Genomic DNA, 27856 nt, shown 5'->3' on the forward strand with positions numbered 1-27856 from the left:
TGAGGTGTGCTGTCTGGTGCTGCGTGACGCTGGGTCCGGTGTCAGGCAGATCGTGCCGGGATGGAGAGGGTAAGGTATTACCATCAGGTATGGATGACTACCTAGGTAGGTATGTACAGCACAGTCAAGAGACCTCAAGTTTCCAGCGTCGATTGCCGTAGGTACCCAAAGCTACCGCTAGCACTACAGTAGTGTCGACGTCTTACTTTTTCGTGTGTGCCCGTTGGTTCCAGTCGGCGTGACGATCTCCGAAGCGTCTCTCCAGCGCAGCTCGCGAATCGCGGGAGCAGAAAGAGATTGGAGGCTACAGTACTGTATGTATGTACGTATCGTACAAGCAGAAGCAGAAGCAGAAGCAGACACGGGCACAGACACACAGGGCAGACGGTCCGAGATGGCACTAGGATGCTGGCCAGCCAAAGGGGGGCTTGAGTGTGTCCTGTTGCGGCAATAATAACAACAGTTGTTTTCCTCTTCCTTTGCTTTTTTCCTTCCTCTTATTCTCTGTCTCGTCCTGCTTCTCCCGGGCCTTGGGGGGGGACGGGATGGACGAGAAGGGGGGGTTTTGTTGACGCTTTGATTCGAGGGCTTGGTGTGGGATGCGGCAGCTCGTGGGACTCGACAATGTACTTGTAGCTCGACCAAGCAAGGGCTTGTTGGAGTTGTCTGTCTGTCTGTCTGTGTCCCAGTCAGTCTCTGTATCATGTCCGAGTACAGTATGGGAACACAAGCAGCAGAGAGGAAAAGATTCTCGCCGACCCGCTCTGCTGCTCTCCTAGTGGGCGGTCGCTGACAAGGGACGTCGTCGGGATCGCTGTTCCGCATACTGTCCTGGATCTATGTATCTTGACACAGGAGAGCTCAACACAGCTTCAATCACTTGTTCAATACATGTACCTGAGCATCAAGCAGTACCTGATACTCGTCTATGCAGCACCCAACGGTCAGAAAAGGGGAGTGTGCTCTTGTCAGATGGTACAAGGACAACCTGCCTAGGTAGCGGGTGCCAGCCGTAGTCTGCAGTATCACAGCTCTGACTGCTTTGAAAAGTGATAACGTGTACCTAGCCAGCCAGCCAGCACCGTCCGCAATGCAGTTCAAGCGGTGAATTGGGAATTTGGGGGGGTGGGGGGAAGGGCATTGGAGCAGAAACGCGGACCAGGGCTCGTGGCTCAAGGGGGACCGGAAAGTTGGGGCCCAGCTTGTGGTAGTGGCTCCCCCATGTCGAGAGGACCCTTTGTGCGAAATGGGTTACGCAAGAGCTTCAGTTGGAGCTTGCATGTAGTAGGTACTTGTTCAAGCACCGGCCAAAATGCGTAGCAATACATACGTACAAGCACTCTTGCGCTCGACAATGTCAGTTCCAACTGCCTTTTGGTGATGCTTGGTGATGTCGTCCTTGTCCTACGTCAAGCTCGCAGTTGGTGGTTACCTCATGCGCGCGCCCCCGACGTGAGGTATGGATCGTATTCTGGGACCCCCGGATTTCCGCATTCTGTAGCAGCCGTCATCATCACCCTATTGTATGATTCCCCATCAAAAACGTCGTTTGCAACGGCCACCGAAACGCTCGATTGCTGCCACGGCATGTATTATCAGCACGCATATTTTTCCTCTACCTAGGTAAGGTACCTACCTCGATGCATGCACGCACTGACACCGGACGGGCTGGCATGCGCAGGTGTGCACGATGTACCCGGTACCGCCAGGACCCTTGCCCGCCCCGTCCCCCCTGCTCCGTTGGCCTGTCCCAATTCCCGCCAAGAAGCGCCCGTGCGAAGGACCCGCCGACAGGTACTGGGTACACGTGCGCTGCAGCAAAGCCCACAACGCGGCAAAAGCCCCAAAGGTACGTACGAGAAGAGAAATGACTGCAGCATCTGCCTCACGCCCTTTCGGTTTCTGCTGCGCTCCTCGTGCATATACCTACCTACATGCCCATTCTTCAAGTGCGCTTGTACACGTAAAAGCTGCAGCCCTCGTGGCTGGATTGGGCGGCTGGGCACGCACAAGACGAGTCAAAACGGAAATAAAAGGGTCGGCGACAGAGGTCGCCAGCATCGAAAACGGACGGCGAGGGTGTGAGGGAGTGCCAGATCGGTCACGTCCCCTTTCACTTTGGCGGGCGGATACACACATGTTTGCCTGAACATGGGATATCCTTGTCCCCCTTGGGTCCATGCTCTCTCGACTAGTAGTACTACTACTACTAGTAGGTCTCTTTTGCTTTTCTGCTATTACTGCTAGTAGTAGTAGCACTGCTCTTTTGCTCCCCACGATGATATGGTGATGGTCGCTCTCGGAGGCGCGAGTCGGCTAGTACTGTTGATCGAATGTTCTTCTGTTTTGCACTCCTCCTTCCCATGCTAGACAGAACAGACCACGCGACGGCGTTGACTAGTATGGCATTTGACGATGCAAATTCCAAAGCTTCAGCTGCGATAGTAGCGCCATGCATCCATCTCATGGGGCCGGAGCAAGTGGGCATCTTCTGCAAGCTAGTGGGAACGAAGTTGACGATGGAAAAGGGCAGAAACGAAGAAGAAGACGAAGAAGAAGGGGACAGAAGAGGCCAGCAAAAGACGAGCACATGGCTCGACTGCTGTCTGTTTCATCTGTCAAGCGTTTTCGGAACGCTGCACGCACATCGGCTTGCGATAAGGCCTTCGTGTGTTCTCCCCCCCGGGGCGCCTTGCATTGATGGACGGACATCAGTCGATGACTCCCGATGGACACATGTGCGCAGACGGAGCCACCGACCAGTCTGACTCGATATTATGTAGTAGGTAGTTTGACAGCTGGTGCCTCATGCTCACCACGGCGACATTGTGATGCGACAAGGAGCTGATGAAATCTCTCGAGTTTCGCAATTAGTCAGTCATTTGGCCATGTCTGCCCTGGCCTGCGTAATAACTACTGGCCTACGATGCTCTGCCATCTGGCGCATATTAGAGATGGACTTGCGGAGCGAAGCTGTCTTACACATCATGTGGTCTGTATATGCGTAGGTACATGTACAGTATCATCTTGGACTGCGATACCTACAAAACAACAAGGAGCAGATACTCCGTACTCCGCACTCGGCACACCTCAAATCGCTGTTGCGCATACGTACGATACAAAACTCATGCCTCCTTCCTCGCACAACAGATCCCATGGATATCAGAATCCGAGGTCGGGTGCCCTCTGTAGAGAGACAGAGAAAAAAGAGGCGTCCCGGCAAGGTCACGCCAAAGCCGCGGTGGCGGGGACCGGCCAATTTTGCAGCACAGAAGTGGTCAATGCCAGTGACGCCATAGCAGAGACCCCTTAACGGATGCCAGCAAAGACACCCACACGGTCCTACCTTAGTAGTGAGGTACAGGTACTGAGTACCGGGGCAGCCCTGCTGGAAGGTCGCCTGTTGCTGCACCTGAGCGAGCCGCTTCCCGCACGGACTGCGGTGGCCACGCGCTGCCCACGTTGTACGGTGCTGTGGCCAATGACGGTGCACTGTGTGGCGGGTAGCAGCAGCCGATGCCAGCAGCCCCCCTCACAGAGCTCGTCACCCGTTCCCCAGGTACTCTGTACTTTTACTGGTGTAAGCACCTCAACTCTGTTACGTCTCCACCACACCAATTTTGCCCTCTCACACATTTCCTCTCGGCAGAGACGTGTACCTACCTTATGTATTGCGAGCTAGGTACCTACTGTATCTACGAGTAATACAAGCTCTGTCCGAGGGTCTCTTTTTGTCTGCACAAGGCGCGCCCACGCTGAGACTTGTACATGATGTATGTACGGAAGACCAGAGGACGGTTGGATTTGATGAGCTGCCATCCATTACAACCACACACAGGACGGTCTTCGCAGCGATCGGCGCCAAGCGTGCGAGTACCGCTACCAGCGCGCAACTGCTTGCCATGCAGCGTTCGGCAGACCCTCGCCAGACGTGATACCTAGTTGTACCTAGATAATCCCTCCGCAGGGTAAGATGAAGAGCAGGCCATGCAAACTCGCAATCCGCCACAGGCTGCGTCTGTGCTTTTGCTGTTATGTACATTGTACATATCTCAAGCTCCCCGACGTCATTTGTGTCAGTCTGGTCTGACTAATCTGGCTGCCCAAGGGTCGTCGGCGGGTAGCCGCACAAGCGACAAGACCAAAGCGACCCGTCTGCATCCTCTCGACTATTACTACCTAGTACTACTTCACCTCTTCCCACTGGTGAAGACACACACACCCAGGGCGAGGACGCCGTCGCGACGAGCTGGCAAAATTTTGCTGCTGCTGCTGCTGCCGCCTCCGCTTTCTGCACGACGCCATGGGCGACGGCGCACACCGGGCAACCGCGGCGTCGCAGCCGGCGATGCTGGTCCATCGATCCATGCCGCGCTGCTTCCGTGATGAAGAAAGAAGGGGGCTTCGGGCGGGGACGCTACGAGCAATGTGTGGACTGGCATTGATGGATGGACTGATGGGAAAGCGAGAGGCCTGAAAGGACGGATATGGATCCCCCTCCATCGTGGCTCTGATGGAGTCCGAAGCAGCGAAAGGCCATGCCTCTCTGGCTCCTCCGCGACCCCTGTCCGTATCTCATCCAACGCTCCTCGGGAAAACGAGCCTTGCCCGGACAGGCAATCTCCCAGAAACTGAGAAATTGAGCTTGACGTCGGCCCCGCCTGATGTCATGGATCGTCCGCCCCTCGTCCAACAGAAATGCGTCAAAGCTGCCTCTCCACCATTCCCGCCCCAACCGCTTCCTCGAGCGCCAAAGTCCTGCGTGACTCGCAAGCCTCCCCCCCTCGGCGACGACGTGAGGTTGTCTCCCCTTGCCTGTACACAGTGTGCTTGGGTCCATCGCACATGCTGCCGGCGTCACAAGCGCTTCTCAGCCAAGCAGGAGGAGTTGCATCCGAAGTCGTGAGGTGCCTTGCCTCGCCTTGCCTCGCCTTGCCTTGCCTTGCCTGCCATGCGATGCGATGCGATGCCATACCATGCCAATGGGAAGTCAAGAGAAACTCAGCTGCTCGCCCCGTCCGGATCGTGTCCGCCTCATCCCAAATAGCTAGTAACGTGCCTGGATGTCATGGGCAAAGATGGACGTTTCGCCTCGGTATCACTGCAGCCAGCGTCATTCGCGAGAGACCTCTTCCAAGCAGCACGACAACGCCTCACACAGCTCCGGGGGGTTGCGAGCACATCAGCACCCCTTGACAACACCTTTCCAGAAGCCAAACTCAAGCTTCCCACGGGGGGGTTCGTTCAAAAAACTTTCCTGTTTGTCTTCTCTTTCCCCTCTTTTGCCCTTTCTTCAGAGAATCACGAGGGAGATAATCCGCAGCTGTTTGATGCCTGACGGTGCCTTCGATTATGCCTCGCTCAACGCCGCCTGCCTGCCTGCCTGCCTAGCCGCCAAGCATACAGCCAGACGGCCCTTTGTGGCCTCTCTCCACTGCCGCAGTGGTGTTGTGACTTTTCCACGCGTTTGACCCGACCAACTCGCTCGTTCGTGATGCTTCTATGGCTCACTTTCGCTTTCCGTTGCCAGCCCTGTTGCTGGACCTATTACGGAGTATTGCAAACTATGTACTAGCCGAGAGTTCTCCTGAGCAATGCCGCGGTCACGATCGAGTCCTATTTTCGACGACGGGCTGACCAGCCAGTTCTTCCATGGATCGACAAAATTGTGCGAACCACTACTTCTCCCCTTTGTGTCCAATCACGCTCTCTTGTACGACCAACAAGGCGGTACCGGTCCTCACGACCTCTGCTGATCGGCACCTCCAACCCACCTCTTCCCATCGACTTGCAGTGTGCCAAGCCATACCACGAGCTGCGCGTCGTGATTTGGGTCGTCATTGATCCTCACCGAAAAGCAGAGCCCTGGTCGTCGTCCCGCCTATCAAACCCTAGCCTCCCCCATCATGATACACTGGCAGGTAGAATCGTACAAGCACAGTATTATCCTTTCTGCCGGCCCTCGTGACGGTGGCCGGTTTATGCAGCGGAACCACTTGCAGCGGCATTGTTTCAAGTGCCTCGGGCAGCAGCTTGGGGATCGCCTTGCTTTTGCTGGGGACACATCCACTAGATTTTTGCCTTGGTGTTGTCCATGGCGACTAATGTTGGCTCGACTGAGATCATGGATACCCTGGCTGAGACGTGTTGCTGCTGGAACACTCCGCTGTGTTCACAGAGACCGCCATTGTGTCTTCAACGCAGCTCTCATTGCTTCGTGTTGACCAAGCTTACGAAACGGGAGTCATAGGTGTTGCCGGATGATATCGGCCAATCAGCCTCCCGTGGGAAAGCGGATGGCGTGCCGGGCCGGCCCTTCATCTGCCTTGGGGAGCGAAACCACCGAGCTGAAAATCAAGAATTGGCTGACCGTGTCTAGACTCCGTCCCCCATCTCAGCCACTTTCCTGGCGCCATGCCGCTCGCCCTTGCTGGATGTTTTGTTAGTAGTCGCCGTCTGGGATAGGCCAGGTTTGCGGTTGTGCTACCGGCCGTCTGAATCCATCGTGTAACACAAAACGCTGCCGCCGACGACTCTCCACGAAGAGGCCACCACACCCCCCCTCTTGGCCTCCCGGAGCACTTCTCCAGAGGCTGCTTGCATATGCTACTACTACACGTATGCCCGCACCTGTACCATCCGCGATTGGCCTAGGAAAGGGCTGTGATGGATGGGGCGAAAGCATGCAAGGCGATAACAGTCACACTTGTCCCAGTCCTATCCGTGTCCAGTCACCCACGAGAGAAAGGGTTAATAAGACCATGAGCCAACCAAGGCGTGTTCGGAGCGAGGGCTGTAGCGGCCGCGTGACTGTCACTGTGGCTCACAGCCGCATATTTTGCTGCGGGCCTTATCTATCCAGCAGAACTGGGCATGGGTAACAAGAGAGACCGACGAGGGCGAGTAATAGCATGCAGGAGCAGAAAGAAGAAAAAGGATGGCGCAGAGGCCAATGTATGTATGCATGTTCTCTCGCTTTTACTCTTTCCAGCCGTCCCCGGCGCCCTTCATCCAGTTCAGTCCGACGAGCTGTAGTTGATGCTTCTCGACGAATTTGACTGGGTCGAAGGAGCGCCTTTGCACAAACTCCTCGCCTCCTACGTCCTCCTTTGTCAATGCCAGGCCATGCGGCTCACGATAGAGCAGGAAGAGGTATCTGTGTGGTTGGGATCTGTTTTTGTCCAACGACATATGTCTCGCTTAGTAAATCTGTGTGTACCCCATGTTTCTTTCGGAGGAGAATGTGAAAGGGTAAGGTAAGGTAAGGTAAGGTAAGGTAAGGGTAGGGAAAGGCAAAGATATTCGCGAGAGAATTTGTAGGATGTAGCACAAATGGCTGCTGCGATCAATTCGTTCTGGGCCAAGGGAAGAGAGTCCGCCGGATACCACATGATAATAGGGGCAACCGTCCCTTCCCCCCCAAAAAGAAAAGGCAATCCACTTCCCTACATACATACTGCACAGCAACCCCCCCCTCACGGAGACCGGAGCAAAAGTGAGCCGCACACAAGAAGAGTTGCAGGGAGGGGGGATTGGTGGGTGTGGGTTTCGTTGCCACGACCATTGACCAAAGAGATCGAAAGAGGGCTCATTGACTTGAGTAGTACTCGAAGGGCAGGTTTCTGATTTGATCAGGAGAAAGGAGGGAGGGAGGGAGAGAGAGGGGAAGTTGGTTTATGGTAAAGCAGACACTTTTTTGGGGAGGAGAGAAAACTTACTCGTCTTTGGGACCGGGGGCGAGATATTCGGTCAGGACAGGCTTCGTCTGGGCGACGATGCCCTCGGCGCCGGCCAGCGGCTTGAGGCCCGGGAGGACCCAGTGCCGCCAGAAGGCGAACTTGGGGTCGTCTGGCGTGGGCGCGTCGGGATCGACGAGGAGGAGCATGTAGGATGCGTCTTCGGGGGCGTTGGGCTGTTGTTTTGAGAAAGAACGTTTTATATATAAAGAAGTGGTTAGGAACGTTTCTCGCCGGCACTGTTTGTGCTTTTTTCTTTTCTTTTTTTTTTTTTCTTCCTTGAATTGGATAGATTCGTGAGGTTTGATGTGATGATCTGAGTACCATGAGCAGCTCAAGATGTATGTATCACGGATTCGACGTAGTATGATGGGCGCTTGATGTATGAGCAGCTCTCATGCTAACATGTTATTTCACGATGGTTTGGGAAGATAAAAAACGTGAAAGACGCTCGCTGATGCCGCTCGGTAACGGAATGGATGGATGGATGGATGGATGGAAAGCGGACTAACCTCTGCTTCGAAGGAGACGAACGGAGCGAGCTTGACCTCGCTGACGCGAAAGAGGTTGCCCAGCTCGACGTCCTTGCCGTCAAAGGAGATGGAGAGGCGGGTGGTGGGCTTGAAGTCCGGGGGCACGAGGGCTTGCGCGGGGCCGGGGACGAGGTTTGCGGAGGAGAGGGAGGCTGAGAGGGCCTCTGCAAGGGCGTCGAGGGTGTTGGTGTCTGGCATGGCTGACGAGAGGGTGAGATTTTGCTGATGATGGGTGGTTGTCGCGGTGGTGTGTGTGTGATTATGGGAGAGTGAGTGAGGTTTGCGTGTTGTTCCGGGCGACTAACACTGGGAATTGAGAGAGGGTGGGGGAAAAAGCAAGAGGGAAGTGGGAGAGATAAAAAGCAAGCCGAGGTTTGATTTGAAGAGCGGAAAGAGGCTGCGGATGGATTGTTGATCCAAAGACTGGCGAGGTTCTGGGGGCAAAGAGAGGTAAGAATGTGTTGTTTCTTCGATTCTGCTTGGTTGATTTCCCCGCGAAAAAGGTGATGGTGTTGAAGATTGGGGGGGTTGGCGATATCTGACTGGTGGAATAAATTGGCGACTTTGCCGGGCTCGAACTGCGAGCATCAAACCTCTTCTTAGCAATTATTGACCATACACAATGAGACAGGGAAAAAAAAAAGGCAGGATTTTAAGACGAGGAGCTAATGGGCAATTGCAGGGATTCTGCTTTGGGAGGAGACACTGCCTGTGGTTCGCTGGAACTGGAAAGGTGATGGCTTGGGGCTTTGATGGGATCTGTCCGGTTGTTGAACGGGAAGAAGAAGCACTGGCATCGGGTTAGATAGAGATCAATGGGACAAGACGGCTCTATCTACATCTCTACATCAGGATTTCCCATGTTGGGTTGAGTTATACATGAGCAAAGAGCAATTGATATTGCGTCAAATCACTCTGCCTAGCGATGCTGTCCTCGCTGGTCCTGGGTGGTGCTCCCGAAATCATCTTCACTTTTTGCAATGCAAGCACTGGGTCTTAGAGGCAGTATGTTGATGTTGTCAGGGATCAAACTGAACAGTACCTAGTTGGCCTTGTGTTCTTTCACGATTCCAAGGAGGCTAACAAGTGATAGCTTTCATACAGCACCTACAAAACATGTTGTTGACCGCGCACCCTCGTCTATACGCCGAAAAGATCTATTGGCCCTTTATTCCCTCCCCCCCCCCCCCCCCCCCGACATTCCAAGCTTCACCTTGGTCCCGGACCGGATAGCAAGACTCTCCCCTCCTCATCCAACCATACACGATTTCGACTATCCCAGCGCCACGAATTATCTTCAAGTGGACGACCATATGCCTCCAACATTTTCTCAACACGATTCGGATATGCATCATAGGGAGGCAATGGACGGCGAGGATAACTCGGGTTTGTCATTCCCGTGGCTGACTTTTTATACGTCTTCCATGTGTGCCTCTCATCGAAGACATTTAGATAGTGTTGGTCGGGACACTTTGGCATCTTTGTCCAGCAATTGGGCTCTGGCGAGATGAAGTCTTTCGACAAGGTTATCCAGGATTCCCAATAATCGGTCCACGTCAAGAGCCGCGAGTTGACTCCTTGTGGTTCCTGGTGATCCACCAACGTTGATAAGTTGACAGTGGAAGAGGTATGGGGACCATCTGCTGACTGTTTATCCATTAGCTGTTACTTATTGTTAAGCTTACAAGAGGAGTTTCAAACATACAGTCTGGCATTTGGCTACCTCATCATTTGCCTCGGCTTGAAGGCAGGGACTGGTTTCTGCTTGGCTCAGCCTCGTCGGCTGCGGGAGGCCATCTATGTGGATGGCAAGCGTGACTTCGTATGATATCTCGGCGGCGGTAGCAGCAGCGCTGGTGGCTAATGCTGGCTGTTGGCGTGAACATGAGCTTTCGTGCATGTTGAGAGTAAGAAAGTCGTGGTGGGAGGTTTATGTTTGAGTCGGTTGGGTTTATGTCGCCGACTTATATCTCCATGGTACGGGTCTTCTTTGGGAGTTTCAGTTCAGTGTCTTGCTCGACTGGACTTTGTTCACTGGGCGTTGCTTGCTGTTTTTGCTTGACGGAAGTGACTCTTTCGGCGACGTTGTGTTCCATCTGGCTCATTTGACCATGTCACGCCTCTTACAGTGAATCAGATACCCTATGGAGCTGTATTCCGTGTTACATGCGAACAACCGCTAGTCAACTACGTCTTCCCTACTGTCTTTTCTCGAGACGAAAGACTTGACGTATAAGGTAGGGAGAGACACCATCAAGTGGCGAGTCACACCGCACAACAGCACAGAGGAAGATGACCGGGCATAGCTGACTCTATGCTATCCACCAAATCTCATCCCAATCTAGACAAGCAAGAAACATCATCATGCCAAAGCATCCGGACAAAAAGTCGAGACTCTGACATGGGCTGTCCGGAGCGCGGCAGGGTGGTTACAATGCACGAAGCGGCACCAGGGGCGTCGTCTCCCAGCAGCTCGGACAGCTTACGCATGATCCACCTGCACACGCCCAGACAACGTCATTTGGGCTATCCAACATGTTCATAATTGTTCTCCAACACCATTGGGACAACTGCCAATGTCACCTATTTGCCCATTTAGCCAAACGTTGACTGTTGGGCTAATGTCTCAGTGTCTCGCTCTGGGAAATCCCGGTCTCTCGACCCCTGGTGGGGACTTGTACGTATGGGCTCCGTATCATTTCGATGAGTTGTCATGATGGGGGGGGGCGTGGTTATGGAATTTGATCAGGATATTAGACAATAATGAGACTGGTCAGTTGTCTCTTGTTACTGTTCTGCAAGATACGAGGCCAGGTCTTGTCTAGGTAGTTCTGTGGCGGCATGGATAAATCGCGATATCCATGGACTGTGTAAGTCGTCTCCAAACGAAGCCTCTTGATGGTTGACTCCAGGTCTACTGACGTACTTTGTCTGCTGCTACATGGAGGTGCTCCCAAAATATCTTGTGTTTGTGGGTATATCCTATGAGATGCCCTTTCCTCTCAGTCTTCTAAGTCATCATCATCATCATCACCATCACATCAGGTCTCACAGATCCTCAAAGTCAAACTTGACCAGCAGCGTACAATCCGTCTCCTTGCCCTTGAGGTCCATCATGCGCAAAAACGTCCACCCCGGCTCCGCATACGCCAGCCTGACCGCCACGGCGGCAAACTTTGGGTTGCGGGCAAAGCTGTCGTCGCTCTTGATGAGCATGCGCAGAAACACCAGCTCGTTGTCCTCGTACTCCCACTCGAGCGTCTCGTCCCAGACGGGGTCCGTGGCGTGCGGGTTCTCGCCGCGGTGCAAGAAGCCCAGCTTGTGGTGGCGGTAGGGCGCCGTCTTGCGCTTGGCGGGCTCGCCCTCGCCGTTGCTGTTGGCGTCGTCGTTGTCGGCGGCAGCAAGAGGGCTGTAGAGCGTACACGTCAGGTAGGGCTTGATGGAGTCGCGCTCCCTGTCGGCGTCGTGCAGCGGCACGTCCGTGGCGCCAGCGACGTGGACGCGCAGCCTCCGCCTGCGGCCCGTGGCCAGGCTGCCGCTGCCGCCCTCGCGCAGGGCCGCGGGCTTGAGGACGTAGCCGGCGGAGCCGCTGAAGAGGGCGTCGTTGAGCTGGTTGCTGGTGCCAAACGTCTGCCAGTTGAGGGCGCAGATCTGGGCGCCGACGGCCCAGAAGCGGACGGGCCGCAGGTTGGACGACGAGATGCGCGTGCCCTTGGGGAAGACGCGCATGAGGTGGCGGGCGTTGTGGCGGGCGATGGCGACGGCGTGCTGCGGCAGGTGGGCGGCCAGGCCGGACTCGGACACGTTGATGAGGTGGTGATGCGGGCCGTCGACCAGCTGGCCCGGGTCGAACCACGAGTTGTCCTTGGGTTTCACCGACTGCGCGTAGACGCCCAGCTGGGCCAGCTCGGGCACGATGGCGGTTGACGACTGCTTCTTCTTGCTGGCCTTGTAGGCGCGGCGGGCCTGGCGCTGCTGCTCTTTGTCGTTTTTGTCGTCGTCATTGTCGTCATTGTCGTCATTGTCGTCAGAGGAGGAGGAGGAGGAGGATGACGATGACGATGACGATGATGAGGATGATGATGAGGCCTCGTCAGGCAGATGAAACTCGACAATGACGGCGATCCTGGAGCCCAGATCGGCCAGCGTCACATGCTCACCGCTCCCCTGCTGCTCGCGCGTGCCCTTTGCGCGGACGGGCTCGCTTATCAGGCGGTGACCGAAGACGTCCCTCATGATTTGCACCAGCCGGCGCTGCCCGTGCGGCCCGCAGTGGTTCTCGAGCGACAGCAAGATGGGCGAGGCTGCGGCAGAGGCAGAGACACCAGCAGCATCTCCGGCCTGCTGCTGCTGCTGCTGCTGCTCGCGATCAAAGACGTCGCGGATCGTCTCGCACACGGCCCGGAACGGAATGTGCGACACCAGCGTGTAGCCGTGCGTCACCTTGGGCTCGTCCGCACACTCCGGATCGTCCCAGGCGTCAATCTCGATGCAGCGCGACCCCGTCGTCAGCGCCGTCTCGTACGCCGCCGCCGACGACTTGCCGTACAGCTGGTGCGCCAGCAGGTACGTGTTGTGGCTGGAGCTGACAAAGTACTCGGGCAGCGCGTGCTTCGGGTCGAGCAGCGGCGCGGGCGCCTCGAAGCTGCGCCGGCCGAGCAGGGCCCGCAGCGGCTCCGGGGAGGAGAAGTCGGAGGACGAGTAGGACGAGTCGAGGCCGGCGTCGCGCTCCGAGAGGATGCCCTGGTGGACGAGAAAGGACCGCAGCGCGTGGCTGACGCGGAGCTGGGCCTTGCCGTGGTCCGACTTGCGCGACAGGTGGCCTGGTTCTGGGGCGATGAGGTCGCCCTTGTCGTCGTCGTCGGCGGCGGCGGCGGTTGGCTTGAAGGGGTTGAGGCCGGCGAGGCGGGAGGTGAGGCGGTCCGCCATGATTGATTTTGCCTTGTGTGACTCGAGTGATGTGGTTGAGTGAGAGTTGAGTCGAGTAATGAATAGGTATGATATGATGCTCTCGACACGCGAGGGCGAGGAGCTGGTGTTAGTTGGAGTCGAGGATTTCAGTACAATACCCGGTTTCCTCGGCTTAGAAAGTACAACTTCAGCAGACTATATATACCTTGGGGTGCAAGGTGATATGGTGGAGGAAGTAGATGAGATTGTAACATGAAGCTCAGGAATCGAGTAAAAGAGCTTGATGGTGTGTGAGATGAATGTTTGAGCTCAGCTCAATGGCGGGGTAAGAGAACAAAGGCTTAGCATAGCCACTCTCATCATCAGACCCAACATCCCAAGACAGTAACGCCTCCTAGTCATTGATGGATGGCTCATTGCGTGCATGGCTTGAGGGTTTCCATGCGTAGGTAGAGAGACAGGGGCAAGGCCAGTATATGAATACATAACCTCCTGCTGCAGGCTGAAGAAAGAATACCTAAGAACAAAACAATGGTTGCCGTAGGGTAGCTCCAACACAGGGGAATCAATCTATCTGCAAAGTACAACAGCGACGCTTGCAAGTGAAGTGGTATATCATCCAGCTCTGCTTCAACAAAAGAGGGAAGAAAAAAAGAAATGAGAGGAAAAAGCGTCAGTTGTCTGAAAACCTGTACAGCACCCAGTTGTCCTCCCCAATAATGTCCGCGTACCCGCCCTCGCCCATCGTGCACATGTACGGTATCGTAAAGTCCTTGTGCCCCAACCACACCCAGTACCCCGTCCTCCCGCCATCGCCATCGCCATCGCCATCGCCGCCGCCGCCCTCGGACAACGGCCGCCAGTGCCGCTCACGCTGGCCCCGGTGAGCCTGCTCCACGGGGTCGTTGTTCTTCAACGCCTTGTCCCTCTGCTGCTGGTACAGCGAGCTGGGGATGCCCAGCGAAAAGTCCGTGACGTGCGGCCCCAGCCTCGCCACTAGCTCGTCCACCGGCCGCAGGATCTCGTCGGTGCGGTCGAGGCTGCTGTCCCAGCGCGTCAGCCCGTTGACCGTCCGCGTCGGGTACAGCCGGCCCTGCAGCGAGATGTGCAGCTTCCGGGCGGCGGGGAAGGTGGCCGGCACGGCGTCGAGGAAGAGGCGGAAGCTGGCCATGTCCGACAGCGGCGGCTTGACCACCTCCGGGTGGATGCTGGGGAAGGGCGCAAAGTCCCACAGCAGCTCCACCGACGCGATGCTGGCGAGGCGCTGCGGGAGGAGGATGGACGGGAGGCTGAGGATCATTGCCTTGCTGGCGGTGTGGAACGTGTTTGTGGCGTATAGGACGTCGATGCCCTCCATATATCTGTCACACGGATACGATAAGCAAGGAGACCAACATACTAAAGTACTTACATACCTTATATAATACATACATTCTCATTGTAGTAGTATAGGTATGTATGTAAGTGAGATGTGAGACATCCGAGAAAGGGAAGAAGAGAAGAAGAAGAAAAGAATGGAAGAAGAAAAAGAAAAACTCACGCTTGACGACAGCTGCAGAGCCACCCCATGGCTCCTATGAGACACTTTGTCGGCCACTCGCCCGGCCAGTGCCAGCACATGAGATGCCACGGCGACTGGCCGAACCGGCAGTAGTCCTCGGCCGGCTGGACCTCCTCGCCGGGACGGCACCGGTGGCACACGGAGCTCCGCCACGCCCACTCCTTGGGCCGCGAGTCGTCGAGCCGCAGGTTCCTGGCGTCGCACTCGCCCGTGCTGAGCCGGACGTTGAGGTTGCCGTGCGCCCGCCTCGTGTATCGGCCCCCAAAGGCGCACGATGACCGGTCCTGGACGAGGAGCAAAGGCTGCTGCAGCACCGGATGGTCGTAGATGAGGTCCATGTGGACCGTCTGCGCGCCAAAGGCCTCGACCAGGATCTTGCGCCGAATCTCCAGCGGCAGCCGGGTGAAGAAGGCGCTGTCCGCGGTGGCGGCCACGGTGGCGGAGACGAGGCTCTCGCGGGACGGGCTGGGCGTGAGGCGGCCTCGGCGCTGGGCGGGCAGCCGCAGGTGAGGCGGGATGGGGGGATCTTGGTCAATGATGAGCAGCGGCGGCGGCAGCATCAGCGATGATCCCGACGACGCCCGTTTCCTGTTGCTCCTCGCGACGCGTCGGCGCCGGAACCAGCTGACGAGGGCGTTTGGCATCGTTTGGACGAAACGCCTCTCTCTCCCTTTCTCTCCTGCTGATGATTCTTACCTGTAGAGAGCAACAGCCAGCCTCGTGTGACACAGAGATCCAGCCAGGGCAGGAGAGTTGACACAAAGCCCCAAACCCAACAGAACGAGACCAGATAGCCTATGATCTTCTCGGAGAAAAAGATAGTAGATGACAGTCAAGGGCCATCCGAGCAACCAGTTCATGTCCGTCCGGAACGCAACGCCACGAGCATGCCACGAGTAAAAACAGGCATTAGGCTCCCCTGCATCATGCGCAGGTCGGTTCATGCGATTCGCGTGTGATTCGTCGTCACATGCTGGCTGTGCGGTTCAGCTGGACGGCAGGGGTTTTTGTCTGTCTGCAATATGTAGTACTAGTAGTAGTAGTAGTATTTCTATGCGGCTATTTTGCTGTTGACGATTGTTCGTTCTCTTCTCCAGATGCTTGTTGCGGGTTAGCTCTGTTGTCTCTTGGGAAAGCCGAGATCTGAGCTGTTGATTTTATATGTATGTCCCTAAGCAAGTAGGTGCTGAGATGCAACTCCCGCAAAATTGGGCACCAACAGCGAACCCTCCTTGTCAGTCGCACCTCTCCATACAAAATCCGCCCGTGCGCAAAACAAGGACGACAGGCACCAGAAAGAAAATTCCCGCCTCAGATCCCAGGCGCCAAACATGCGCCCCCACTCTCAACGACCCGCTGCCTATTTTAGGAAAATTTTCAACTTCCAAATTTTGATTTTCTTTTTCTCTTCTTTCTTCTTCATGAACAACGCAAAAAATCACGTTCGGGTTTCTCAAAAACCTACTTAAAAAGTAAACCTGGCACGAGGTGCGAGCCCACGACTGCCGGGGACCTGAGGAACGAAACGGAGAAGAAAGCGAGCAATCTTGGGTGCGGTGCTCCCTCTACAAAAAATGGAGAGGACCGCAATGATTGAACGTACATGCCTTGGATGGTGACTGGTGATGTTGTTTTTTGGAGGGGAATCCGGTCCTTGATGATACGTGCCTGATGCTGTAGATTAGAAGCTGATGCTTTGCGTAGAGTCAGGGAAAGATCCCTGTTGACTGTCGCTTGGCAACTCATCCGTCGTTGGGATGCTCCTCCTGTCCTGGCTACTACTTGTGCCCTGAGCCCTGACTCCGTGCTCTCTGCAAGCGATCCGGCGAGCCAAGTTGGCCGTGGACGTCGCTGAGCAAGCCATCAATACAATCGATACGTGACGCTTGAAAAAAAAAGTCTTCGAGAGGCAGCTACCTACACAGCCACAGCCAGCAGATTCACGTCCCGTCGACAAGTGTCATGGTTCAGTCACGGCTCAGTCACCACACAAGAGTCACCAAGCGGCCTGCTCTTACAGAGGAACATGTCTCGTTTTCATTTTCGTCTTGAAGCCACCACTCATATAATACATCAAATCCATGACCATCGTGTAAATCTCATGCCGGCCTAGTCGACCACGGACTCAGGCGACGATAGGTGTGTACCCAATAATAACGGAATTCTAGCCAGTCTCGCAAAAAAAGACCCGAATCCCGCCGTTGTTTCTATGTACGAGGCGTCGTGGGACACCAGAGGAAGAAGTAAAAGAAAAGCATGCATGATCCATGTGATGCCTCACTGGTTCTGGTTGAGGGTCGAGCTCTAGAAGAAGGAGTATCAGCAACCAGGTTCCGTGTCAGACCGTCTTCTCTCAGAGTGTGCAACTGAACTTACTCAAGAGCCAACCCATCTACTGCATGGACTCGATGACGCTGCGAGCAACGTCCTGGATGGTCTCGAGGTCGCGCTTGGCCTTCCAGCAAGGCTCGCCGATGCGGTAGCACCATCGCTTCTCGTCGGCGTTGCCCTCGGCCTCGACGCTGCGCTTCTCGTCGCCCTCAATGGTGGCGCTCAGGACGGCCTCGGCGACGCGCTTGGTCTTCCAGCACTTTCCTCCGAGGATCCAGCACCAGCGCTTCTCCTCTGAGATTTCGTCGGTGCGCTTGGCCTTCCAGCAGGGCTCGCCGATGCGGTAGCACCAACGCTTCTCCTCCTCGGCGGCGGCCTCGGCCTCGGCCTCGCGCTTGGCCTTCCAGCAGGGCTCGCCGATGCGGTAGCACCAGCGCTTGTCCTCCTCGACCTCGACGTCGCGCTTGCTCTCGGGCTCCGTGGCGTTGGGCGGCAGCAGGCTGCTGGGGTCCTCGGTCGACACCAGGATCAGCTTCTTGAGCTGGTCCAGGCCCTCGATGGCGGACAGGGCCACCTCGTCGGGGATGGCCTCGCCCTGGGCGCGGGTGGTCAGGTCGTGCGAGCGGACGGCGAGGTTGAAGGCCTCGGCCGTGCGCTTGAGCTTCCAGCAGGGCTCGCCGATGCGGTAGCACCACGGCTCCGGGTTGGGCGCCGCGAGGGCCGCGGAGGCGAACACGGTGACGGCGGCGAGGAACTTCATGGTTTGAAGCTTTGCGATGTGTGGTGATGGAGACAAGAGATGTGATGGCGATGGGGAGATGAGAAGAGAAGACGGATGAAGGGAGACGCGATCGAGGGAGAAATATATGCTCAATGGGCTCTTGCTTTTGGGAACGACAGTCTTCTCCTTCGTCTCCATATCTGCGGCGAAAGCTCAGATCAATAGAGATGCTGGAAAGTGAGGCCAAAAGTCCACTTCGTCCGTTATTGAGAAGTGTTATTGACGGGTGTTGGTCAATAAGCCCTCTCCTGATCGCGCTGTTTGTCACCTTGGATAACGGCCTTTAGATTCTCACGCACGCTGTTGCTATTACGCCACGCAACACACGGACTGGCCGTTACGTTCACTGCTGTTCAGCAGGACGTTGAGGAGGGATGATGTTGGTGGAAAGGGGGAGTGTTGTTGACTGAATCAAGTTGGGAGCTATTGGCGAGAGTTTGATGGGCATGCCTTGGTGTTTTCTTACGTGGCTGAATCAAGAGATGCCCATGGCTAGGTAGGTACCTAGTAATACTACTCTAGTATGCTAGATGATTGCGTTTGAGCATTGTCAAACGTTGCCGATACCTTGGGAATTCTTCATATGCAAGTGCTTTGCCGCAGGATCACCACAAGGGACCAGCGCAGCGCTCTGTGCGCAGATCAGGCAGATGCCGACAACGTCTGGAATTCACGCAGACCAACACCCGAAAGGTTGAGACGGAAAAAACCCCCCGAAAGAATTCACTGGAAAGTTCTTGCACGGCAGAGCAGTACTACGCAAAAGCGGTGCTTACAAACACCGTCTGAACGTTGAGGCGACAAGCTGTTGCTCTACCTTGTGTTGTTTGTTGGTTGATGGTGGCTGTATATTGAAGTTCCCCTGGCTTTGGGCTATTGACACCCAAATCGGGTAATTCGCTGGCGTCGGGAGCCAATTGGCTGCGGGTCTCTCCTCGACTTATACGAGTACCTGCTTTTGTACCTTGTGCTTCTACTACATCGTTTGCATCAATTGCGAGAAAATGGACTGCTTTCTGAGGACTGCTGAGGACTTGACTGACTAAATGGTTGAGTCATGTTTCGTATTGTGCCATCAGCGTCTTTGATATCCCAATGTATTGCGTTTCCATGCAGTTTTTCTTACAGCGGCACGGGTTCGGGGAGATGAGGTCGAAGAATCACAACAACCTTGAACCTACGAAGCACAACACAATCATATCGCGGTGTGACGTGGCGAGGAATGCCGCTTGCTTGCATGAAGTTGGTTCTGCAAATACAGTTCAGTTGGAGATACACGCGGATCAAAGCCACGCTGGATCCGATCAACACCAAAGCCAAGTCTCGGGCGTGGCGACCAAGACGAGGCACAGAATATAGATCTACGATTAAGATGGCCGAGTCTAGGCCACCGACATATTCAGAAAGGCAGATGCACCAAAAGATAGACTGTTCGTCGTCTTCTAGAACAGAGACATCGTGTATTCTGGCCTTGGGGCCGTATAGGTACGGCTGAAGTCTGGTATGCTGCTATTCAGGTACAATAAAGCCACCGCTACAAAGGAGGGCGAGATCTCGGCATCAACACACGTGGCAATGTGACACTGGTAGTACTCCTGCGGAGGAGGCATGTGATGTGAAAGATCAATTCCCGTTCATTTTGATGACGGCTGCAGTTGGAGGAACAGGCAAGGGCAAAGTGCCGAGGTGGGTTACGGAGTTGGAAAGCCAGATTCAAGAGTAAGACTGATGGATACGACATGGGTTTGTTCGGCTGCGAGGCACTTACTCACTGGCGGTGTTCATAATTATCGATGCCCGTTGGTGACGAGTGGGTAAACCGTTATTGACGACTGAAAACAGAAAAGGAGTCGTGGATGCTCTGCAGCCTGAGGTAAGCTTAACGTGGCCCCATCAAGACACCAAAGACATTGGAGATGATAGCCTTTGCAAGATCTTTGGTAATAGTGATACAGTAGTCCTATGGCGGAAGAGTCATGTGCAATGGGATCTCTGAGCGGGTCGTGGAATCTGAGCGTCGCAGGCTCAAGGCCTAGGCTCTGCTGGTGCTGACATGTGAACCGTACATTAAATTCCCCGTACTTGGGCTAGTATTGCTTGGTAGACCGTCTTCAATGAACAATGACTCACTCCCATCTCGAGGTTGGAAGCGAGTTGCAAGAGGACGTTCTCCCTGCTGACGAAGCCACCTGCCCACCGTGGCGACAGAATCCAGTCTGAAGCACGAGTCCGAGAGAAGAACAGCCAGACTAGAGAACACGAGTGCTTGGCGATACCATCATCGGAGTGTCAACTTGCCCTCCATTTGAAACCTAGCCCTTTACCTGCGACACTCGGTTTAAACTACTAGGTATATTTAGAAACATCCCCGGACTATGCCATCACTGCCCCTGGGCACTGGTTTTAACAAGGTTCGGTGGCAAATGGTGGATCGGCATAGCTTCATGCCTTGATCAGGAGAGAGCCACGGCCAGGAGGACCCTTGCCACGATGCCAACTCGAATCATATGGGGAAAACCTGGGGATGGAAAGCTCGAGTCACTGCTGACATTTCTCTGCTTCCCGAGAGAAAGAGATGCGTCAAGAACCCCTGAGATGATATGTGAGGATCTGAACTTCAAAAAGCACTGGACTGATCGCCATACAAAAAGCACCAAATACAGTGCTAGCCAGTCCGGTGTTTTTTCTTTTCTTCCATAGGTAGTCTGACTGCTACAGAACGCAGACTGGCTGTTGCAATCTTTTCACAATTTGCGTATGCCAAGTATGTATGTATGTGTGCATGTTGTATCAATTACGTCCTCTGCGTTGATCAATTCATGCATACTCGCGCCAGACCGGCCGACTCGTCCAATCACTTCAGTTTCCCCTTTCCTAGTAATCTTGAACACTGCTGCATATGGCGCCACGCTCAACTGACCTCTAGACGGGATAAGCCACATCCCCGGAGAAGAGAAGAAATTGCAAGGATAAAGACTACATTTTGTCAGCTCACTGGCTTCGAGAAATAAATCCAGGAGCTCGCATGCCAATCAATTGGCTCTGGTCGCTCGTGCGTAGAAGTAGATGTCATCGTGCCTGACGGATCTACCCTGCAAAAAGCCGATGTGCCGGCGAATACGAGGTTTTTTTTTTTTTTTTTTTTTTTTTTTTTTTTTTTTTTTTTGTGTGTGTGTTTTCTTCTTCTTTCTTTTGAGTGCTGGACGTCTGTGAACAGAAGGGGGGCTTTTAAGTGTTGCTGCGCGCTCTGGATCGGAGAGAGGAGGCGATTTCACCAAGTAACCTCATGTTGGTGACGCAATGTCTGTTGCAAGTGACTCTATTCCGGCAAGGCTATAATACTTCCTTACTTAGAGGAAGAGGTGGGCGGGCACCAAGAGCACTTGAAGACAGCCACAAGCTGGTCATGATGCTCGAGAGGCGAGTGCGGGCTGCTAAGCCACAAGATCAGCTCCAATCGACTCTGTACCTGCATCTGGAAGGATTCCCGCGGGCTGAGTGCGACTTGAATTAGAGGACAGAGAGAGTGAAGCGGCGGATTTGAACCGGGGGCGGCCATGTTCCCTCAATGCGATGCTGAAACATCATGTCAAACCTGTTTTTTTTTTTTTTGTTGGCTTGCATGTTCTAGTTAAGAATCAATCTGATCGCAGAATTAAAGGGGCATGCCTTTACTATGACAATCGAAAGAAGTAGGTACAATTGGACGGTCTTTGGTTGTAGGAAGATGCGTCTCTCAAACTGTTGAAGAAACTTCCCGGTAATAGTACAAACAAACGTATCGCAGCTCCCAATAGGAAGATGAATTCCTTGTTGTACATATATAAGGACGTGATCAACATGCAATGCCACCAAGATGAAGTTGATTGGACTATATCAGCTATAGGCGCGTTTGGAGAAAGACCAAGTTCCCTGTTTTTTGACCTCTTTGCGCCCCTGTCTTCGGACCGTCGGCATGCCCAGGACGTTTCGCCACAAACAATCCCGGCCAAGCTGACGGCCGTCTTAGGAGGCCATTCTGGAGAGGATAACATCAAACCAAGATGCCTGTAGAGCTATCTCGACATGCCTTGCCCTAGGAACGTGAATGTTGCAGTTGGTGGACTGGATGAGGTTGCAATGGGTTCGATTTTCAATCGATCAAGAGAGGTTGAACACACATTGTCTTATGCCGACTTGTCGGAATCTTGGACCTCAAATGGCGAGTAAACAAAACTTCAATTTGAACATCATCTATAAATACATCGCTGCTGAGGACGATCATATCTGTGGCGTCAAATTGAACACAGCGGTTGCTTTTGCCAGCTCAGCATGAAAGCCAACAACATTCAGATCGTCGCTCCGTCTCACCAACCATGTCGGCTCATTCCCTGTCCTTTAACAACTTCTCTGCATGTATATCCCTGCCCGGATGATTGAGAGATGATGATGAAACTTTATGCAAAGAAGTCTACTCCAAGGTCGACGATGCGATTGAGTTTCTAAGAGGTGAGATTGATTGGCAGCTAATTGGGTTACCAACACTGTCAGAGTAGAAGAAGCCTGTTTGCCTTCGATGTAGACATAGCTGTGCCATATACATGACTTGAATATAAATATCCCGTTCAATCTCTCTCCAAAGTGTCTCGACATCACAAAGCAGCTCACCAGAAACAACACATTCCAAGATATCACTTTTTCCCCCACAAACCACGTTCGCTTTCGTTCCACAATCGTTCTCAACCGAACCGACTCAATTCTCACTCCATTCAAAATGAAGTCCTTTGCTACCGTCGCTCTCTTCATCGCCGGCATCCTCGCCGCCCCGCAGCCGAACATGAAGCTCCCCAGAAGCCCCGTCTGCTCTGGCCTCACGTCCACCCCTCAGTGCTGCGCCACCGACGTTCTCGGCGTCGCAGACCTTGACTGCCAAACCCGTACGGAACACCTCCCCCTTCCCTTTCTTGAAAAGCTCCTGTTTGGACCGTAACAAGTACTGACTGTCTTTGGGGGGAAATGTAGCTTCCAGCCCTGTGCCTGATGCCCAGACTTTCGAGGCTGTCTGTGCTGCTGGCGGACAGCGTGCTCGCTGCTGCGCCATTCCTGTTGTAAGTCACAATTGCGTTTTTTTGCTCCCTTGATCGATTGGCTGATATGAAGCTCACTATGTATGTTTCGACAGGCCGGCCAGGATTTGCTCTGCCAGACGCCTGCGGGGATCTAAGCTCGACTGTGGCTCTGCCAATTCGGAACAATGTACCGACAAGATCATGGAAAGCTTACTTACTGTGTACTGAAAATTTGGAGAACATGGACGTTGGAAGCCAAGTCTCTGAATACACGCACTGCTTTGGCTGTTTGAGGATCTGCTAAGATAGGAGATACAATGATCAAGATTTCAATGTGTTAATGATCTCATCTGACTCCCATCGTTCAAGTACGATATGTGATTGTTGCTAAAGTGACCAAGTACCACCAGTGTAACTCTAGGTAGTAAGTCCAATGTCTGATGCGTTGAGCTGTCTGATGTGTTGAACTGTGATGCGTTGAACCGTCTGATGCGTTCAACAAGTTAAAACAATGACTATGGGAGCTAGTAGTTAGACATATACACGGACTCTGGGTATATGAGAGCTGACATGAAAATAAGACATAGTCACTCGATAGCCAGTGACATTCATGGTCTGGTTAGTCCGAACCTGGTAGGCTGCAATGTTCAGTAGTTGCTCAGGGGTATTACTGCCTGTTCGACTTTGATACGTTGAACTCTCTGATGTGTGTAACTTCCCTGATACGCGCTGCTGGATGATAAGTCCAACTGCCTGAGGGAGTCAGCTTTGCAATGAACCAACTTCCAGATCTTACAAGGTAGGGCTGAACGTTGATCCCATCTCCTCTGTTGAGCGAGTAATTGTATCAAAAAGTAAATCAACAGTGCTCCCCTTTTGGACTTTCAAACATAACAGACTGTTCAAATGGAGATGTGGTGTACTTGATGTCTGAACGTAACCGACATGTTTCCATATACGACTGAACTCCCACAACCCTCAACACCACGTTCAAAGTATCGTGAACCCATACAGCACTCAACACAACCTCGTAGAACAACACCAAAATGGCTGCAAACATGCAACAAGACTTCAATTATATCTATCCCATCATGTCGCCTCCCAAATCCCAAATCTCAACCACCATCTCCAATATCATACTCAACAATCTCAACATCAATTACACCATCCCAAGACCACTTACACCATCCCAGCACCACTTACACCCTCCGAAACCCCCCCTTAATCACCAAAAGAATGTCTAGCCAAGAAATCACCCTCGGCTGGGAGCTCGAACTCATCGTCCACCTCCAACCCGGCGAACAATCCGGCCTCGCCCTCGAAGCCCACAAACTCCGCGCCCTCGCACTGACCCTCGCAGAACAAGTCCCCAACCTCCCCATCGCCGCCCACTGCATCCACCGCCCGTCCGCCTCCTGCATCATCTGCGAGGACGCCCCCGCCGAGCACCGCCTCCCCCACGTCCGCGTCCTGAACCCGGCAACCCCTATCCAGCTGCCCAACCGTCCCATCGAAGACCTGTACTACTTCGTCAAGAGGGAATGGCTCAACGTGCCCACCGACGACGACGGCGAGAGGCTCGCCCACGGCTTCGAAATCACCTCCCCCATCCTCTCCCAGACGGAGCTCCGCGCCGGCCTCCCCCAGACGAAGCAGATCCTCGGCGCCATCCGCAAGTCCGGCCTCCCCATCTCGGCGCACACCGAATGCGGCCTCCACTTCCATGTAGGTGTCAAGAGCGGCATGACGCTCAGCATTGCCAAAAAGGCCGCCACCCTCGTCATGCTCCTCGAACTGCCCCTGCTCAAGAAGTTTGCCTCCGAGGAGCGCTCAGAGAGCCGGTACTGGTTCATCCCCATCTCCAAGAGGTCAAAGTTCATATCTTTTGCAGACAGGTACCACGACGAGGTCACTGATGCCATCGCAAGCCCCGAGCTGCGCCAGCACGTGCCCGACTTGGCCAGCATGAAGCCAGCTGAGTGGAACAGCAACGAACCCAAGAGACTGCACCTTGCCCTGAACGAGATTTGGCTAACTGACAGCATATGGAGGCTCTCGATGGGCCTCTTCTCGTATGAAGGCCAAAAGGCCAGCTTGGTTCTGTGCACTCGCGAGAAGAACGGCGAAACCGCCTCGGAGCCTGCTCCTGGGACCACTGACAATCTTGAAGGAACGCCGTCCACGCTCGAGTTCAGGTATCCGCCCATGAGCTTCGATATCGATTTCGTCAAGTCTTGGGCCGAGATTGGTTGCAAAATCGTCGAGATTGCCACGCGAGATACCGCGGCTTTCCGCCAAGTGGCTACGGATGTGCTCAAGGAGTTGGAGAGGAACGATGCCTCCCAGTGGGAACGCCTTCTGAAGGTTCTCGACTTGGATCACCAGGTTGGATTTTGGAGGCAGCAGTTGGCCCGCTTTGATGAAGACGAGCCGATTCGATTCCTCGACGATGACGGCTTCTTGATCCCCCAGAAGAAATAGGACAGGGTGAGGTGTTGCTTTTGGAAATGTCAAGTGTAGAGTAGAGTGTATGATTTGGAGTTCAAGTTTTGATATTCATGAGTATCTGCGAATTGAGTCTTTTAGTCCTTGCGCCCTCTCCCCTTTCATATCCTTGTTATTGTGACATGTAAACATGCGAAGATGCTGTAGTCTTCCCATTCTCCTCATAACTAGTATGTACGCATCCATGACATACAAAGCAAAATGAACTGTCTTTGGCGTACATTATTGGCTGCTCACGAACTGATATATCCTCGTAAGCAAGTACCTTGATCGTGTACATACTTTTAATTACCACCCGATGCTCATCCACTGCTTCAACTAGTGAGTTAGAATAATCACGGCAAGAGATCCCGCTATTGGTTGTTGAATGTTGGGCTTTGCGCGAGTAGAGCCGTGATGTGAGCTCGAGGGCTTGGCCGTCTTTGGTCCTTGTCGCTCATCACGGCGCTTCCAGGACCAGATGCCGAATCGTGGCTTCTCTTTGTTCCCTTGCCGGTAGAGGTCGGTGCTGAATCGCCCACAGCCGTGTCTTCGGCCAGACGGGCTTCCAAAGCAGTGACATACTCTTCGACCGAGACTAGATGCTGGTTGGCGGCTGGCAGAGACGATATGTATCCGGAGCTGCTTGACTCGACTTGCGCACCAATGTTGTGCGCTTTTTGGGGCCGTCGAGCGGTCTTCTTCGCGCCAAAAATATTGTTGCGGGAGGTGGACGTCGTAGAGTCACTCGAGGGAGATGGATCTGGTGCCTGGTGAAGGTCGTCTGCCTGGTTAGGCCTTGCCTCAGGGTTTGCAGCACGAGTACTGTTGCCCAAGAGGTTGGCTGGCATCGGTTGGTTAAGCAGCGAGTGAGCCAGTGAAGTGGGCGTATCCATCGTGAACATGTTGTCCTGGGACAGCCGAGGCAAGAATAGATCTATGTCTCCAACGTTAGAGCCTACTAATGGTTGTGAACAAGCTCCGTCTTTCATTCATACCTTGTGTCTCCTGGCTGCAAACGGCTTCGACGCCCGAAACTTGGGCGGTAGACCTCAGATAGTCAAACTGGTCGCGGCTGACTTCGTTTCGGAAGTCCTGCAATTCCAGGCTTTGGTCCAGATATGGTCCCATGCTATTGCCCAATGACATGTATGGTGGCACACCGGCACTGGGAAGCCGTCTTCCGTGCTGGCCTGGTGCGAATAGATCGTTCTCAACGAGCTGATATGAATCAGCTGTTCCGGTGCCCATGCCATTGAGCCACTCAAAGTAGGTGTTTGAGTCACTGATAGTCTCCAGAGTGCCGGTGCTGGTGCTTCCAGAGGCAGCGCGAGTGTTGCTGCTTTGGAAGCTAGACATCCTCTGACTCGGCCGGACGCTTCGGCTGTTCATTGTGCTGCTGAGGTGCTCAGTCGAGGAAGAAGGAGGGTTTGCGTTTGTCCGAGTGTATTTCCTTCTTGGAGAATGGGCATGTGAGTCAGTATCGTCAGACGGATAAGCTTGAACAGCCCTCGTTGCAGGGGCTGGGATCCGTCGCCACATGCTTGGATTTGGCCAGGCGATGCAAGAATTCTCCAGGATCTCTATCCAAACACGTTCGCGTTAGCTTGATTGTATGCATTGTAATCAAAAAGAACCCGGGGCGGAAGCAGCGTACCAAGAGGCGCATGCTGAAAGGAGAACGCAACAACATTCTTGACCCGCTCCATGGGCAGCGACAGAGAGTCGCGCGGGAAGCCTTCGCTAATCACAATCTTGATGCGGCCAAAGTTGTCGGCGGGATGCCAGTGATTCTGTCGAAGAAGCTCCTGGCGAAAGCTTGGGAACCTCAGAGGCTCGAGGTCTCCGTTCTTCGAGACACCTATGGCAGCTCATCAGCATATGCGTATCACGGCCATGTCTACCGCAGGCGTGGTTCTTCCTACCGAAGCTGTGAACGATAATGTGCGGCCAGTCCTTGTCTTGATCGAGACGCGCAGAGCTGGAAGCAAAACTTATTAGCATACAGAGGCGAATCACTGGGCGGTAGCAGCAGCAGCAGAGCCAGGACGAGGACTCACGCAACCAACTGTCCGTCAACGAAGACGCGGGCCTCAAAGTTGGCATCATCGCCATACTTGCTGTAGCATCTGGTAAACTGGCTGACGGTGGGCGATGACCAGGAGTGAATCGAGACTTGGAAGGGAGTCCCAGCAGGCAAGCTTGGTATGAAGCAGCAGACCGTGGGCAGGCCGAAAGAACCGTGGGAGCTGTTGATTTCTTCGCTCCGTTAGCCACGCAACACGGAGAGGATGGCCAACGGCGAACTTGAGCGCACGAAAACGCTGGAGAGAGCACATACCGGCATCGTGGATGACATGGCAGGCCACCTTGAATTCTTTCACGGGGACTTTGCAGTCCCGCGGGAAGAGCAAGACATCCCAGTCCTCGAACCGCATCGTGAGCACGAGTTCGACAACGCAGCCGGCAGT

At 54.1% G+C, this 27856-nt stretch overlaps 8 protein-coding genes across 8 annotated transcripts; 2 read left to right on the forward strand and 6 right to left on the reverse strand.

Moving 5' to 3' along the window:
* Positions 1-6978: 6978 nt before the first annotated feature.
* On the reverse strand, positions 6979-8467 carry TRIREDRAFT_104288 (uncharacterized protein; the record flags this gene model as incomplete). The annotated part of the gene is made up of 3 exons (XM_006962842.1): positions 6979-7171; positions 7719-7912; positions 8249-8467. The coding sequence occupies 3 exons, from the start codon at positions 8465-8467 to the stop codon at positions 6979-6981; spliced, it is 606 nt and encodes a 201-aa protein (XP_006962904.1).
* A 1011-nt stretch (positions 8468-9478) lies between these two features.
* Positions 9479-10169, reverse strand: TRIREDRAFT_104289 (uncharacterized protein; the record flags this gene model as incomplete). The annotated part of the gene is made up of 2 exons (XM_006962843.1): positions 9479-9916; positions 9975-10169. 2 exons carry the CDS (start codon positions 10167-10169, stop codon positions 9479-9481), a joined length of 633 nt encoding a protein of 210 aa, XP_006962905.1.
* Positions 10170-11317: 1148 nt separating this feature from the next.
* On the reverse strand, positions 11318-13431 carry TRIREDRAFT_75311 (phospholipase; the record flags this gene model as incomplete). Its single annotated transcript, XM_006962844.1, has 1 exon — positions 11318-13431. The coding sequence occupies exon 1, from the start codon at positions 13196-13198 to the stop codon at positions 11318-11320; it is 1881 nt and encodes a 626-aa protein (XP_006962906.1). The 5' UTR covers positions 13199-13431.
* Positions 13432-13853: 422 nt separating this feature from the next.
* On the reverse strand, positions 13854-15385 carry TRIREDRAFT_104291 (uncharacterized protein; the record flags this gene model as incomplete). Its single annotated transcript, XM_006962845.1, has 2 exons — positions 13854-14541; positions 14721-15385. 2 exons carry the CDS (start codon positions 15383-15385, stop codon positions 13854-13856), a joined length of 1353 nt encoding a protein of 450 aa, XP_006962907.1.
* Positions 15386-17133: 1748 nt separating this feature from the next.
* On the reverse strand, positions 17134-17991 carry TRIREDRAFT_104292 (mating pheromone precursor; the record flags this gene model as incomplete). Its single annotated transcript, XM_006962846.1, has 1 exon — positions 17134-17991. The coding sequence occupies one exon, from the start codon at positions 17989-17991 to the stop codon at positions 17134-17136; it is 858 nt and encodes a 285-aa protein (XP_006962908.1).
* Positions 17992-22606: 4615 nt separating this feature from the next.
* On the forward strand, positions 22607-23056 carry TRIREDRAFT_104293 (uncharacterized protein; the record flags this gene model as incomplete). Its single annotated transcript, XM_006962621.1, has 3 exons — positions 22607-22769; positions 22855-22940; positions 23015-23056. 3 exons carry the CDS (start codon positions 22607-22609, stop codon positions 23054-23056), a joined length of 291 nt encoding a protein of 96 aa, XP_006962683.1.
* Positions 23057-24137: 1081 nt separating this feature from the next.
* TRIREDRAFT_104294 (uncharacterized protein) lies at positions 24138-25382 on the forward strand (the record flags this gene model as incomplete). Its single annotated transcript, XM_006962622.1, has 1 exon — positions 24138-25382. The coding sequence occupies one exon, from the start codon at positions 24138-24140 to the stop codon at positions 25380-25382; it is 1245 nt and encodes a 414-aa protein (XP_006962684.1).
* A 377-nt stretch (positions 25383-25759) lies between these two features.
* Positions 25760-27823, reverse strand: TRIREDRAFT_104295 (uncharacterized protein; the record flags this gene model as incomplete). The annotated part of the gene is made up of 6 exons (XM_006962847.1): positions 25760-26322; positions 26384-26968; positions 27043-27246; positions 27311-27366; positions 27446-27560; positions 27727-27823. The coding sequence occupies 6 exons, from the start codon at positions 27821-27823 to the stop codon at positions 25760-25762; spliced, it is 1620 nt and encodes a 539-aa protein (XP_006962909.1).
* Positions 27824-27856: the final 33 nt, after the last annotated feature.

The sequence above is a fragment of the Trichoderma reesei genome (genome assembly GCF_000167675.1).
Source record: "Trichoderma reesei QM6a unplaced genomic scaffold TRIREscaffold_3, whole genome shotgun sequence".
In the NCBI taxonomy this organism is placed as follows: Eukaryota; Fungi; Ascomycota; class Sordariomycetes; order Hypocreales; family Hypocreaceae; genus Trichoderma; species Trichoderma reesei.